This window comes from Triplophysa rosa, unplaced genomic scaffold (assembly GCF_024868665.1).
Source record: "Triplophysa rosa unplaced genomic scaffold, Trosa_1v2 scaffold173_ERROPOS264974, whole genome shotgun sequence".
NCBI lineage: Eukaryota > Metazoa > Chordata > Actinopteri > Cypriniformes > Nemacheilidae > Triplophysa > Triplophysa rosa.
The window spans coordinates 83,288-100,500 of NW_026634179.1; the positions used below are offsets into that span (position 1 = coordinate 83,288).

General features: G+C 39.8%; 1 protein-coding gene across 1 annotated transcript; it reads left to right on the forward strand.

Moving 5' to 3' along the window:
* The first annotated feature begins 78 nt into the window (after positions 1–78).
* On the forward strand, positions 79–1,671 carry LOC130549781 (general transcription factor II-I repeat domain-containing protein 2-like). Its single transcript, XM_057327106.1, has one exon. It carries the CDS (start codon positions 79–81, stop codon positions 1,669–1,671), a length of 1,593 nt encoding a protein of 530 aa, XP_057183089.1.
* The last annotated feature ends 15,542 nt before the right edge of the window (positions 1,672–17,213 follow it).

The window sequence follows — 17,213 nt, forward strand, 5'->3', positions numbered from 1 at the left end:
TCTGTGTTCAAAAAATACAATCTGCGCCGACACTATGAAACCCGCCACAGAGAAAATTATGCTAGCTTGCAAGGCCAAATGAGAGCAGACAAAGTGTTGAAGCTAAAAAGTGTACTATCAGCTCAGCAGAATACATTTGTACTCCAAACCCAGCTGAACCAGTCATCCGTTCGAGCTAGCTTTCAGGTAGCTAAACTGATTGCAACCAACGGTAGGCCATTCAGTGACGGCGAGTTCGTCAAGAAATGCATGAATGCTGTTGCAGAGGAGGTGTGTCCCGATAAGAAAGATGTCTTAAATGCGGTGAGTCTGTCCGCAAGTACAGTCACCAGACGAATTGAAGAAATGGGGGATAATGTATATGCCCAGCTGCAGGAGAAAGTGAAAGAATTTGAATTTTTTGCATTAGCACTGGATGAGAGCAATGACGTGCAGGACACAGCACAGCTGCTAATATTTCTTCGCGGAGTTAATTCAAACTTTGAAGTGTCAGAGGAGCTAGCAGCCCTACAAAGTCTAAAAGGCACTACGACAGGGGAGGATATTTTTGGAAAAGTGTGCCAAACGATGGGAGAGCTGGGTCTAGACTGGTCTAAGCTGGCCAGCATCACTACTGACGGGGCTCCTTGTATGGTTGGCGCATCGAGGGGGCTTATAGGACGCATGAATAAAGAAATGGAGGAAAGAGGTCTAACCCCACTGTTACAAGTCCACTGCCTGATTCACCAGCAAGCACTCTGCTGCAAAGTTCTGAAGTGGGAATCAGTCATGAAGGTGGTGGTGTCATGCATAAACTTCATCAGAGCAAACGGACTTAAACACCGGCAGTTCCAAGCCTTTCTCGCCGAGCTAGAGTCTGCTCACGGAGATGTGCTTTACCACACTGAAGTCCGATGGTTAAGCCGGGGCAGAGTTTTGAGGCGTTTTTATGAGCTGCTACCTGAAATCAACACCTTTCTTCTGACGAAGGGCAAAACTGTCCCAGAACTGATCGACGCAGAATGGAAATGGGACCTCGCCTTTTTAACAGATGTGACAGAAATGTTGAACGGCCTCAACTTGCAGCTCCAAGGCAAGGGGAAACTAATATGTGACATGATATGTGACATGTATTCCCACATAAAAGCATTTGAGGTGAAAATAGCACTGCTTGTGGGACAAGTGCAAAAGCAAGACTTCACTCATCTCCCCGTTACCAAAAGTCTCTCAGCTGAGAAACCAGTGGCTCCATTCCCAGCTGAAAAGTCAGTGGAAGCGCTGGAAAAGCTTAAGGCGGAGTTTGACGTGCGATTCCGTGAGCTACATGTTCACGCTAAAGAAATCCGCCTTTTCCAGAACCCCTTTGCTGCCAACATTGACAAAGCCCCGCCTTCTTATCAGTTCGAGTTGGCTGAGTTACAGAACTGTGATATTCTGAAAGACACATTTAAGCCCAACGGTCTCATTGAATTCTATGCTTCCCTTCCTAACGAGACATACCCAAACATCAAAAGGCAAGCAATGAAGATGTCCACACTTTTTGGCAGCATGATGAAATCACCGATGAAAACTACAAAGGGTTCAAGACTCACTGATGAACATTTGCATCAGTCTTTGAGACTGGCTGTGACAGGAATGGAACCTGACATTGGACTTCTCACTAGCCAGAAGCAAGCCCACAGTTCACACTAATTAATATGCATAAGTAAATGTTTTGATTTTGAATAGCACTGAATATGAAAAAATGTCATTATGATAGTAATAACAATGCTCTTTTAATAGGCTATATTTCTCTCGAAAAGTAATCATTTGTCTGTATGGTGCATAACAAAATAAACTATTCTAGCATTAGGAGGCATAATAAATACATTTAAAATCATAATTAAATCTCCACAATAATACTAGTAGTCACTCCAACCCATGTAATTTTCTGTTACAAACCAACCCGTCCCCCCATTAAAGACAGGGAAAATCTCATGTGGCCATTTGCATCGGAAAAACGATTTGGACCGCGCCTCGTCTAGGACCCTGATCCAAAGAAATGTCAAAACTTCCTACCTTTCAGTCTAGACAACACTACACTTTGGACACACTACCAGTGCAGCAGATCCAATAAGTCACTCTTTTGTCTTTAGCCCTAGGCGAGACGCCTGGACTTCTGCAGTCGCTCTACCGACTACGCCTCTCGACCAAACCTTTTATGGGGTCGGAGTAAGGTGCAGATTCATTTTCCACACCCAGGACCTTAGCAGCCGGCACACAGTGCCCAAAGCTACCCGTTATACCTGGTTTAAGGACCATGGTTATCCCTATCGTTCTTAAACAATTCGGCCAGCACCATCACTCGCCTGACCTTGAACTACAGTCAAAGCTGAATCCTTATAAACTGTGAACCGGTGTTGCGCCAATGACACAGACTAATAACAAATACGTTCAAAAGTACAGGACAGTAACAAAAAATGTACAAATAACACTTACAAATCCAGGAGCCGGACCGCTAGGTCTGCATCTGTTTTGCAACCCGTTGCCTCTTGCTGCTCGCGCCACCAAGACATTCAGGCAAGTGATTGGCCAAGAAAAAAAAAGAAGGAACATAGGCCAAACCCCTGACCACACCCTCTCAAGCCCCACCCTCCACACAATGATACATATTTTTTACTCGTTTGTTTTACAGTAAAATGACAATTAAGAACGAAAAATAGTTTAATGTTCCTATAATCCCGTTGTCCTGAAACAAATATTTGATACTTTGCCACACAATACACTGTTTCTTGACAGATGAGACAAACAGCCACTTCTTTGCACTGAACAAAAAAATAATCACTTGTCCACTTTTGGTTAAATACCCTGCATTCTGAATCAACCTTTCTTTTTCCCAACCGCTTGGCCATTTTGTCGTCTCTTTGAATTTTTCCGCTGGTTCGCACGTCAACTGTTCGATCGCGATGGTACGTTATGTTGAATGTACCATTCTGTTGGTAGGTGAATTTAACAAATAATTAGGCTATGTTAATAACTAAGGGAAATTTGAGTCTAAAAGCCAATATTTATTATCAAATATAGACATGATATAAGTGAAACCGTATATTTAAAATTAAATTTTCTAAATGTCTCTGGCATTGTTCAGAGGGCCGTTCCAAATGTGGGGGCGGGCCGCATTCAGCCTACGCGGGCCGTAGTTTGGGGAACCCTGTCCTAGAGTCTGGAGGAAGAGAGGAGAGGCACAGAATCCACGTTGCTTGAGGTCCAGTGTAAAGTTTCCACAGTCAGTGATGGTTTGGGGTGCCATGTCATCTGCTGGTGTTGGTCCACTGTGTTTTCTGAGGTCCAAGGTCAACGCAGCCGTATACCAGTTTTAGAGCACTTCATGCTTCCTGCTGCTGACCAACTTTATGGAGATGCAGATTTCATTTTCCAACAGGACTTGGCACCGGCACACAGTGCCAAAGCTACCAATACCTGGTTTAAGGACCATGGTATCCCTGTTCTTAATTGGCCAGCAAACTCGCCTGACCTTAACCGCTTATAAACTGTGAACCGGTGTTGCGCCAATGACACAGACTAATAACAAATACGTTCAAAAGTACAGGACAGTAACAAAAAATGTACAAATAACACTTACAAATCCAGGAGCCGGACCGCTAGGTCTGCATCTGTTTTGCAACCCGTTGCCTCTTGCTGCTCGCGCCACCAAGACATTCAGGCAAGTGATTGGCCAAGAAAAAAAAAGAAGGAACATAGGCCAAACCCCTGACCACACCCTCTCAAGCCCCACCCTCCACACAATGATACATATTTTTTACTCGTTTGTTTTACAGTAAAATGACAATTAAGAACGAAAAATAGTTTAATGTTCCTATAATCCCGTTGTCCTGAAACAAATATTTGATACTTTGCCACACAATATACAGTGTTCTGTATATATACTGTTCTTAATTGGCCAGCAAACTCGCCTGACCTTAACCCCATAGGAAATCTATGGGGTATTGTGAAGAGGAAGATGCGATATGCCAGACCCAACAATGCAGAAGAGCTGAAGCCCACTATCAGAGCAACCTGGGCTCTCATAACACCTGAGCAGTGCCACAGACTGATCGACGCCATGCCACGCCGCATTGCTGCAGTAATTCAGGCAAAAGGAGCCCCAACTAAGTATTGAGTGCTGTACATGCTCATACTTTTCATGTTCATACTTTTCAGTTGGCCAAGATTTCTAAAAATCCTTTCTTTGTATTGGTCTTAAGTAATATTCTAATTTTCTGAGATACTGAATTTGGGATTTTCATTAGTTGTCAGTTATAATCATCAAATTAAAAGAAATAAACATTTGAAATATATCAGTCTGTGTGTAATGAATGAATATAATATACAAGTTTCACTTTTTGAATGGAATTAGTGAAATAAATCAACTTTTTGATGATATTCTAATTATATGACCAGCACCTGTATATGTACATGCTATGCGCTGTTTTCATACCGAGTTGACTGTAGTTATTACATATATTACACAAAACACAACGCCTGGTCGCGATTGTGTTTAGTGACTTCCGATATAATAACAAAAGAAAAGTACTATAGGTTACAAAACACATTCAAGTCCATGCGTTGTGTTTCGGGTAAATACAAATGTTCCATGTAGCTAGCACGCTCTGTGCTAACTTCTAACAATCAGCTGCTACCCCTGAGTCTACTTTAGGTTGTAGTATAGCCCTGTACTACAGCCCATAGTGTTGGCACCCGTGTGGTATGCAATAAAGATGAAACGCTGATTTCAGAAACAGTACTGTTACATATACAGTTTATGAATAACATAATATAACATATTTTTTTGGCCAAAGTTACCAGAATAAGTTGGTAACCTTGCTTCGAACACATAGGGTTGACTACTTACGATACATAAGTCTTTGTACTGATATAGGAAGAGCATATGGTAACACGGACTACTTTACCTGATCGGTGGACATAGTTTGAACGACGTATCTGGGTCCGTCGGCTTAGTAAACAAACTCACGTGTATTGAGCTGCCAGCGGGAAATCTTTGCGACAGTTTTTACGACACTGCATACAGACAATTCCGCTTATCAACCACGTGGGGCAACAGTGAGCAAAAGTTGCTCGTTGCCGCTTTAATTTAAACGACACAATTTTTTACATAATTGTATTAATATTAAAGGGGTCATATGACACGGCTGAAACAAATATTATAGTTTGTTTTAGATGTAATGCAATGTGTATACACGATTTAAGGTTAAAAAATGCTGTATTTTCCACATACCGTGCATGTTTGTATCTTCTCTTTGCCCCACCTCTCTGAAACGTGCAGATTTTCTACACTTAGTGATTGGTCGAATACTGCAAGTGTGTGACCGAAATGTAACGCTTCTTACCATATTTGTAACATCAGGTTCTAACAGGTTGTACTGACAGGTACGCCCACCTACTTGCGTATACATTTGGGCGGTCTTAGTCAAATCATACCACGAACTGACGTTGATTTGTGGGGGTGTGGTTTAGGGCTGCAACAACGCTCTGTGACGTCACTTGCGAGCTGCGCAGTTATAAATCAAGCGCGTCTTCTTCCCTTTTAAAATGACCGTTTTAGATGTGTCTCTCCGTGCAGCATGAGCTACGCAGTTTTAAATGCAGACGTGGTTCTACGTGGATGCGTCTCTTCGTGCAGCGCGAGATGCGCAGTTTTAAAGTCACACTTGTCTCTCCGTGCTGCACGAGATGCGCAGTTTTAAAGTCACACGTGTCTCTCCGTGCAGCGCGAGGTACGGAGTTTTAAAGTCAGACGTGTCTCTCCGTGGATGTGTCTCTCCGTGCGGCACATGTTGCGCCATTCTAAAGTCAGACATGTCTCTCGATGCATGCGTCTCTCCGTGCAGCGTGAGGTGCGCAGTTTGAAAGCCACACGTGTCTCTCCGTGCAGCGCGAGATACGCAGTTTTAAAGTCAGACGTGTCTCTCGGTGCGTGCATCTCTCCGTGCAGCGCGAGGTGCGCAGTTTTAAAGTCCGACGTGTTCTGCATGCATCTCTTCAAGCTGCGCAGTTTTAAAGTTTAAAGGGGAGAGGTGTTTTAAATGACAAAATTAAAGATTATATTAGTAAAACCCAATTTGTGGCGTTTGCACTTTGCAAAGTACATAATAGGCTAAATACCCTGATTTGGTGGTTTATTTAGTTCAGAGGTGGGTAACGAAGTACATTTACTTGAGTACTGTACTTAAGTACACTTTTTGAGTATTTGTATTTAAGTATTACATTTTCTGTTTATTTTTTACTGTACGTCACTACATTTGAATGACAAATATCTCACTTTTCATGGCACAAAAAAAAATATTTCCTTGGCCGACCCTCCCCTCGCTCCCACGTTTGGGAGAGACTATTGTCAGTTGCTTCTAATATGACACACCTGAATCAACTCACCAGGTGTGTTAATTATGGAGACATTCGCAACATTTTGGGAGAAGGCTAATGAGTTCAGTTGTGTATACTTTTCCCATATCTGATTTACTTATTATAAGCAAAAGATGTAATTACATTTTATCCGATTAATCGGGGAAAAAAATCGTCAAACTAATCGATTATCAAAATAATCGTTAGTTGCAGCCCTAGTGTGGTTACACGAGGTGTTTCAAGCAGGTCTGGGTGAGCATTCGCTTTTAGATAGAATGCATATTTTGTTCCGACACTTTAATATTTTAATTTTATACAGGACAAGCGGGAAATACACCTTCATTCTACACGTTACTTTGATATATGAACTGTCTTTGTAGTGTTTTTTGTGGAGGAAAAGATGTGGGTGATTTATTTCACCTTTGCCGGCATGCCCTAAACATCACCTTGGCACTATAAATCACTATTTTTCTGCAATAAACAATCAAATTTTGCCAAGATGTTTTCAGACATGACAGACAAGATGTTAACAAATAATATTTTAATGAAAACCCAATTTTCACCTAATTTTTATTTTTGGATATACATCCGACAGGTTTACCCATGATCGCATCACGTTGACTTTCTTCCACGCATTTATATATGATTGAATTTGACTCTACAAAGCCTGTGAAAAGCAATACATATGTTGATCATATGCCAACTCAAGTGTTCATGTATGTTTTCTACATTAGGTATTGTGGCCGGTCTGCTTTATTAACAGGTTTTCGTTCGCTTTGCTTGAGCTTTTAATGCTTTTTGTTCTGTACTCTTTTTCTCACACGCATATTTTTGATTAAGAAACTCAGGATATAACATAGGATTGTTGTGAATACCTATTATAAGTAATAGGACTATGTCGACGAGTAATTCATTTCTGAAAATGCTATATTTTAGCCTAATATACAGTATTGTAGTGGTTTTAGCTGCATGTTAAAATAATGATGAGCTAAGCTCACCAAATATGGTTCTCCACCAGATCTATCAAGATCACATCCATGAAATGAGTTATTTAAAACATCAATTTCAGTCAAGGAAGTAGTTTAGGTCAAAGGAAAATACGTATAATAATCGTGGTCAAATATACATATTTTCCAGTCTCTGATTAGTAATATAAAGCATAACAATACTTGTATGCATTCGTCCAGGGAATGCATCAATGATATTATATTCTTTACATTATCTCATGGGCATAAGTAACGTGACTTTATCAAACAGGATTTAGAGCAAAGGTAGCGAAAATCAAAACAGCTTAAGTGACCAAGTATATGAGCCGAACACAGAAAACCCCTCACAGGTGAATATATATGGTTGTTTATTAAACTATACTCTACATGGTAAAAATAATGACGATCGCATAAACACAAACAATACATGAAACACTAATGCACAACTCAACTCAACTCAACTTTATTTATATAGCGCTTTTACAATTTTCATTGTTACAAAGCAGCTGTACATGAGACATATTGACTACAAGCAAAACAATCAAAGTTGTACCTGCAAAAACAAGAAAAGGTTGAAAACACAGAAGACAGACACACCCACACACAGAACACTACACACACAGAACACTACACACACACACACACACACACACACACACACACACACAAGTACGCACACACACACACGCTCAGTGAGAGCACACAATTAGGATAAAGGAGAGAGAAGCACAGGTCAAATATAACAGATAATAAATTCCTATATGCAATATTAATTAAGTAAAACTTTAAGATTCTAAAGCAGCCCCCCCGGTCAGGCAGATAGTGCAAAAACAGTATGCAAACGGTGGCGAGGAACCCAAAACTCTAATCGAGAAAAAAAACCTCAGGAGAACCCAGGCCCAACCAGGGGATTCCAGTTCCCCTCTGGCAAAAGCTGCTGCCTCTGCACAAGCTCCAGAGAACTTGCACAACAAGGCTAAATAAAATAAATAAACTTAATAATAAAATAAATTATAGTTTAAGATTATCATTAATAATCTAATAGCATTTGAAGTTTTGTGGTGAAGACATGTCAAGAGACCGCGTCCTTCTTTATCCAGCTCTATCATCTCAGCTCTTGTCAGGTCCCCACTTCCCATTCTCCGCTCTACCATCAGGTCAGGCCATGAACTGCATCCTGCTCGCTGTGGTAACCTTGGAACAATGAGACAAGACTGGCTGAGAGTAGAGTACTGTTCTGTACTCTTTGATGCAACAAGTACATCAGTTGTGTTTTTGGTTCCGGTTGATCTAACTAATGCAGCCTAAACCCTCNTTTGTATGCTTTGCAGTATTGTTAGAGATCTTTATACAATAGTTTAGTGCTTAAAGTTTAAACACGTGTTTCCTGCATTAGCTTCACATGCATACAATACTCGCAACACATTTCGTTATCTTTGCTGTTTTGTACCTTAGCAGGGGAAATTCTTGTATTCTGCATATTTATTTAAGTTGCAAGATTGAGCGCTTCACTCGTCTGCTCTTTCGGTCCTTCGCCTCCCGCGAATTACGTCTTTGGGGGCGGGGCACTGATAGATAAGTGAATGGTTTAAGGAGGGGAGACGAAAATGAGTGACTGAATGCGCAGCTTGCACAATATAACACTTCTGCGCATTAAATTTATAATACGCAAAAATGATATATTGATCAGTTTAACAGTCGCACCGGTGCGACCATTAAGAAAAACTTGCCGCACTGGCAGGAAAATTTGTCGCAAAATGAGACCATTTAGTCGCAGTCTAGCGTGTCAGAGCATTGGTTATGATTTTCGGACGGATCAGGCCTTAACTTGACATTCTTAACGAAAAAGTTGTCAATCGTTCTTTTCATCTTCTCTCGTCATCCGCGGCTACATCCACTCTGTTTATCTGACGGGCCTATAAGCTACTTACCTCTCTGTCCGACTGCAGCACCGCATTTTCAAACGTACACTCACACATACAGGAATATCTGGACCACGGCCAATCAGAGGAGGGTCCGCCCTTCACTATCTCTGATTGGTTTAGACCACGATATGGGCCTAATGTGTCTGTTGTTGAACCACAGGGAGACTTTCGCAGAGTCTTTTTTTTCCCTCAAAGGGCTGGTCGCACCAGTGCGACCTCAGATTTTTTTTAGTCGCACCATTGAGAAATTAGGTCGCATGTGCGACCAAATTGGTCGCACTCTAGAGCCCTGGCTATTCTATATATAGAATCTGATACTTGCGAGCTCTGTGCTGGACCAATATTCGTATGCGCGTGTAGAGATGGAATTGTTCAAAAGGTTTCAGAATACAGTCCAGCTGGAAAGTTCCGGGCCTCATGATCGGCCGCATGGCTTAGCCAGGTGTGCATGGCAGCAGAAGTCCATTGTTCCTTCTTTTCCCCCAGAGGGGGAAAAGGCAGCCTCCGAAGAGACGCCACGAACCAGTTTTTGATGAGGGCAGGTATAAAGCAAAAAGGCCAAGCTTCCGTTTCAGAGCAGGCTCGATATTTAACTTCATGAGAGGGCATGCCCACCTGAGTTTGAATCGACCAATCAGAGTTGAGCAGGGAAGAGGTTCTTTGTCCACTCAACAGCTAATGTGCATCTTAATGACCTCCTAGCAACTTCACAAAAATACCAGTCCAAATTATAACATAATGAAAAGTCTGACTCCGTCAAGTCTGACTCTGTCCTGGTTTCTTGATATCAACATCAAAAGAGAGTGGAGGGGGTTTATGATTCTTCTTTTAATGATTCCGACCATTTGGCTTATGCTAAAGTCTCTACAATATAATGATTTTTGTTGCATTTGTTTTTCAGTTGCAGCATGCCCAAATATACAAATATACTGGTTAAAGACGCCGCTGTGTTCTATTGTAATTTGTATTTAGGCTTTCATTTGCACTAAACATCCCAAACAGTTAGCTTTTAATTATTTTCTTTTGACAATTTATATTTAGCTTAAAATGGCTGTTGTCCTTTTTTTAAAATAAAAAAACTCATTGCTGCTTGTCGTTCTGCATTTATCAATAAATTACAAAAAGTATATATTTTTCTTTAAAACGGCTATCTTTGTAATTTAAATGTCAACTTTCAAAATGAAAAATTATTCATTTAGAATAATCAATTATTTGATAAATTAGTCAATAGATTAGTCGATATAAAAATAGTCGTTAGTGGCAGCTCTACTCATAATCTAATTAATTATTACATAACAAGCATCAAGATTTATTTCACTAAGATTTCTATCTTTAAAATGGCATTATTCAGTCAATATTGAAGATGTTGTTATATTTTCACAGAATATTCTGTAGGATGATTTTATGTAGAAAACAGTAAAAAGACTTTTGCTGGGTTTTCACAAGCAGGTCACAGTTTGAAATGAACAACGTTCTAATTGGGAAATTATTTAAAGATGGAAGTAGTTCTTGTATGAATGCAAGACCTGCCAACCTGTATGCATTTTGCGTAGCAGGTACGCATTTTGACCTCAAAGTACGCTGGTACGATTTGTCACTCTAAACTACGCAAAAACCTGATGACGCCTCTGCTGCGTGCAGTACTCAAAACAAGCAACAGAAAAAAGAAGAATATGTCCAATCATAGCACTGAGTTCTTCCCCCAAATAGAAAGCGGCGATGATTGACACGTCCTATGGCCTATCAATCAATAACAAGAGTCAGCAAATCGGCAGAACCACAAAATCCTGCGTGATCCCCTTCCACCCACACGTTCTGACGCATTGTTTTAAATGAGGAGTCAAGACGTCTTCTGAGCTCTAAGGTAAACGGATTTGGTGAATGTGGAAAGTTGAAATATTGAATTAGCTTAATCCTATGCAGTCGATGATCTCGCGGGTTCATTTGATAACGTGCACTTGCCCGCAAGATGCGCTAACATTATTTCTGATTTATAAATGAGCGCTCTCGAAAAGTTACCATGATTTTACCAAGTACCATAGGCGCTGATTGCGCTGGTGGATTCTCACACTCAATAACTATGGCGTTATTATAATGACAAATGTCGCGAGCGCATTATTACAAGGCGAGAGCGCATTCTTGTCATACGAGCGTGCGAATCTCTCCGCTCGCACGCCGATTTCCTTTGCTCGTGCACAAAACTGGACGCGCGCTTTCAACTATAGCTGCTCTCTTATGAATTGTCTCTCCTCTCGCTCAGTGAGCGTGTGCGCACTCAAAATGCGTTCCGTGCGTCCACGAATCCTTCGGTACTCTTGCTCTCGAGAGGTCCTCCTGGTGTTCCAGGCATTATAGGCTGTCAAAAGTAGTCAACCAATCAGGGATAGGCTTCCACGGCGGGCCAATGAAAATGCGACCTCTTAACTACAGTAGGCCTAATTGTTAAAAATGCTTGATGAAGAGTTGTTTTTCGTGTTCTTTTCTACAAAAGTGTCATGTTAATGTGTAATTCTTGTAAAATAGTATATTGTAAATTGCTGAGGTTTCATTCTTATAAAATCTTTTAATATATAAATCTTTTAATGAGTGGATTCTTGCGTGTGGGTAGGTGGGTGGATGGGGGGCACCATGAGGTCTTAATATGCCTCTGGATCCACCACGTTCTCAGGTAACAATTTTAATATATTTGATGCAACATTATTCATCAAATGTATATTATAAATGAACGGTAAGGGAGCGTTTGGTATATTGCATAGAAGTTCAGTTGTGTGCCCTGAACTTCTGGAACACTGAATGCAGAACACTTACAGTGTGTGTCTGCAAACGCATTAAATGCATAACCAAATAGGTATAGAATATTATATGATATTTCCAAATGCTCCAGTGCTATTATTGTTTTGATATGTACCGTTACTTGTAGTAAATATTATTTTAGAATAAAGCTAACTTAAGACACCAATCTAAATTGTTCGGTAATCAATTTAGTACTATTTTGACAATATTATGTTTAGTGTAGGACATGCATGAGGACCACATGAACTTGAGGGTGTTGGCCTGTTTTGTCTGAATAACATGGTAGTTAAACTGATGTTTATATGTAGCCTACAAAGCATCCTAATGCCCCGTTCATTTCTAATACACATTTGACTAATAATGTTGCATCAAATATATTAATAAGCAGAGGTGTAAAGAGTACCTGAAAACCATACTTAAGTAAAAGTACAGATACCTTGCAGTGAAAATTACTCCATTACAAGTTACAAGTCACCAATTCCAAAACGACTTGAGTAAAAGTCTTTGAGTATCTGATTTTAACAGTACTTGAGTATTTTACTCATACTGAATGTAGGCTCAAAGCAGCACTAGTCCTCAACACTTAAGAGACACATCAGTGAAAAACTAGAAACAGTTGATTTGTGAGGTGAGCAATCGCATTTATTTTCTTAAATCATAATAAGACTGAACACCTCAAAATTGCAACAAATCATGGTCGACACCATAACCTACGTCATTAAAACACCCTAAGTCTCATTTAAGCTCAAGTGCTCATAAGTAAACCAAATCCTTCAAAAAGGTCTCTTCAATATAACAGATAAATAAAATAATGTTAAGTAGAATTAAAAAGTCAAAGCCTTTTTGCACTGGACATGCTGGTTTGGGCCTCATCGCCAGCTGCAGTCATGTCCTCATTTCACAACACTGTTAGCCCTTACCTGCCATTTCTACAGTAATATATTGGCAACACTGTTGCCAGCTAGTTACTGTAGGTGTTTTACAGTAAACTACTGCAATGGCTGTTTGAAGATACATTATTAAAGAATCTATTAACGCACTTAAGTCACACAGTCTTAGATGAACAAGTGTAAATAACAGATGAACACAATAAATCTGTCAAGATTTCACCAAGGAGAATTAAACACAAACATCAATAACATCTTCACATATTACAGACACCACTTTCACTTTATTTCTGTCATCTGTGTAAGATCTTATTGAGATTTAACTCTAGTTCATAGTGGTTCAATTATGTTTTAAGTCACCTTTATGGCGATCAGTGTTTGCTTTGGTTGGACTCTTTGACTTTCTTGTAGCTTTAAAATGTACACTTATACAATAACACTGAAAGGGACTTTACAGGAACCGCACTTTATGTTTGCTTAGTAACTGAAGATACATCTGAAAGAATTCAATCATTAAATAATAATAATATAGCATTTAAGATTTATTAAGATATGTTTGGTAAAGTGATTAATGTTATTAATGGAAAGATCTCTGTCAGAAAATCTTTCTTTGCAATTGAGACACAGTTAGACACTTGACATACAAACCTCATCAATGGTGACAAACAATCATGAATGAGTTTTGTACTATGTACCCAGCATGCATTGCAGCATGAAGCTGTTCAGTTGATTGTCACCATTGTTGAGATTCATATGTGATTGTTCATTTCTCTGTGTCCGACTCATTCTATAGGTTAATATTTTGTCTATATAGGTGAGAGCACTTTTGAAAATTGAAATACTATACATTCTTTTTACTGGTTTACATCACTTCATGGCAATAGTCCCACCATATGGTCAAATTTTGAGCAAACATGTTTAGAGCACATTTAGGAAGAGTTAGTTTTAAAAATAAGAGCTTTTGTAGATGTGTGACCTACAGTAACTAGCTGGCAACAGTGTTGCCAATATATTACTGTAGAAATAGCGGGTAAGGGCTAACCATGTATAAACCGCCAGCGATTGACATCTACCTGATACTGCACTCATATTCATATAAAGAAGCCATGTTGACAAGTTTTTGTAAGTTAGGCAAAATCCACAAGATTGTAGTACCTTCATGCCCTGTGAATGGCAATATTAATTATAAGATAGGTGGCATGCAAAATGTAATGTGTAATTGCATTAGTCATTACAAATGTAGTGGAGTAAAGATTTTTGGATTTGGATTTGGATTTGGATTCAATTTATTGTCATTGCACATGTACAAGGCAACGAAATGTGACCTCTGCATTTAACCCATCCAGAGAGTAGTGAACACACGTACCCCCGGAGCAGTGGGCAGCTATCACTACAGCGCCCGGGGAGCAAGTAGGGTAAGGTGCCTTGCTCAAGGGCACCTCAGTTGTTACCCGCCGGCCCTGGGAATCGAACCGGCAACCTTCTGGTCATGAGTCCGACTCTCTAACCATTAGGCCACAACTGCCCAGAGAGTACATATACTTGTTCAAAAATGTAGTTAAGTAGAGAGTAAAAGTTGCTAATATCTTTAATACTCAGTACAACTACAAAGTAGCCAAAAAGATACTTAAGTAAAGTAACTAAGTACATTTACTCCAATACTTTACACCACTGTAATAATGTTACCTGAGAACGTGGTGGATCCATCTCGCTTCGTTGAAAACGTCGAGTCACTTTCAACCAATAAAATGCCATGTAAAAGGTCGCGTTTTCATTGGCCCGCCGTGGAAGCCTATCCCTGATTGGTTGACTACTTTTGACAGCCTATAATGCCTGGAACACACAGGAGGACCTCTTGAGAGCAAGAGTACCAAAAGATTCGTGGACGCACGGAACGCATTTTGAGTGCGCACACGCTCACTGAGCGAGAGGAGAGAAAATTCATAAGAGAGCAGCGTATAGTTGAAAGCGCGCGTCCAGTTTTGTGCACGAGCAAAGGAAATCGGCGTGCGAGCGGAGAGATTCGCGCGCTCGTATGACAAGAATGCGCTCTCGCCTTGTAATAATGCGCTCGCGACATTTGTCATTATAATAACGCCATAAATAACGTGCACTTATATCTGCGAGAGAGCATCAAGTTTTGGTCACATAAAAACGGCATGCTGGCGCCGTTCTCTTTCAGAAAAGTGAATCCGCCTGACAGCTGAGCAGATTGAATGTGCTCTGCAAAATCGAGCTCTCGATAATTGTCAATAAAATAAAACGTCATATGCAAACTTTTGAGATTAATAATTATAAACGTGAATAAATAAGTAAAGTAGATTATGGCAGGCTGGCAAAAAATGTAAGTGCATGTGTGTTGCATAGAAAGTTACCAAGAGGTGTTTCTGCGTGTGCGTGAAATTCCTGTATCGTGACAACACTACATGTGAGTTTGTCTACATAAAAAGATTGGGCTGCATAAGCGAGGCGAGACATCACCTCAGATTTCTAAAATTGTCTTTCTCTACTTCTCATGTACAGTGGGGAAAATAATTATTTAATACCCTGCTGATTTTGTAAGTTTGCCTGCTTACAAAGAAATGAAGGGTCTATAATTTTTATGGTAGGTTTATTTTAACTGCTAGAGACAGAATATAAAAAAAATCTGTAGAAATAAATTTATATAAAGGTTATAAATTGATTTGCATTTCAGTCAGTGAAATAAGTATTTGATGGATTCAGATCATCGTAATTATTGCACATCTCTATAGAAGACACTAGGGGGAGCTGTAGTGCCTGCATATTGCATATTTTAGTGTATTTGTTGTAACTAAAGCATGGTAATACTTGTAAAATGTACCACCACAATACAATAAAAACTAAAGCATATACCATAAAAAATAACCTGCAGTACAATTTAATATTATTTAAGATCATCTCAGTGTGAATACCAGTCTACCAAAATTTCATTAACATGGAAGTAAAATTTTATTGTAATCTTGTAAGTGAGTAAAAAACAGACTAGAAGCATTTCTATGACTGATAGCATATCAATGGTGGCTTCACTCCTGATCAATTTACTTAATTTACAAGTATTTGGCGGTTGTATTATTGACAGGTAAAAGCCTAAACCTTAAATATTTGATGAACCAATTTTTTCCGATGTCTTATATTCAGAACAATATGGTCGTTTCAAAGCTGAATCAAAAATGTATGAGAATTAAATGTCAAAGCTCTAAAACGGTCAATTAATCGTCATAATCGCCAAAGCCCTGAAACAGACAATTAATCGTCATAATCGCAATGATTTACTAGACAATTAATTGTCAGCCAAATTTTATAATCGTGACAGCCCTATATGCGACATGTTTTTGGCGGGAGAAGCAGCGCTCACAGAGCGGAAAGGGTTAAAATGAAGCGCGTTTGGCACTAAATAAAGATATTCAAGGATATACCGGCAAAATATAATCAACATAAATGTCCCTGAGTGCGCGTGATGTGTACAACTCAGTTATGTAGACGCGCTGCTCAATTTAAACCACAGAAATAATCTGATTTTTTTAATGGTTCATTGTGTCTTGCGGTCCGGATGGAATGAAGGATAAACTTGGTGAAAACCTGTCATCCGGTGGTAACTGGACTGTTGCTTGTCAGGGACAGGGCATGCATATTTTCACCACCCTGGGAGCGTTTAAAAACGCAATTTTTTTAATCTGCTTTTCAGGTGGTTGACGCGACATATTTTCCCACACGCACTCTCTGTCCACTGGTGAAAGTGTGCTTACCTGTGTATGTGCACGCACGTGTCTGTGTGTATGTGTGCACGCGCTTCGGGTCGGAACTCGATACAGAGAGCAGAGGAGAATTGTAAAGGCTCGTAGAAACAGAAATCACATGCCTCCATGTAAATAAGATAAATAACATAATGCTATTTAGTTTGTTTAGTACGAGAACAAGGTATAGACATGTTATATAGGAAAGGTAACCTAAAATGACTTATCTTGTGATCTAACGCTACATAAAAAATTAAGTTAACTTGACCTTCAACCCAGCTAACCATATCACGTGATTGTTACGTAACTGAATTGTAATCTGACGACCAAACTTTCGTTGTGGCAACGTAACCAGTTACGTTGTGACAACTGGAAAAGTGAAATTCCTGGATTCGTTGCCACAACGTAACTTTGTGATGTTGTCAGTAGGTAACCACAACGTTGTGACAATGTACCAATCAGGACAGGGTCACAACGTCACGGTTACTT

Bases quoted from the DNA above. Each gene is read 5' to 3' on its own strand.
- LOC130549781 (XM_057327106.1), top strand. From the start codon at position 79: ATGAGAGCAGACAAAGTGTTGAAGCTAAAAAGTGTACTATCAGCTCAG.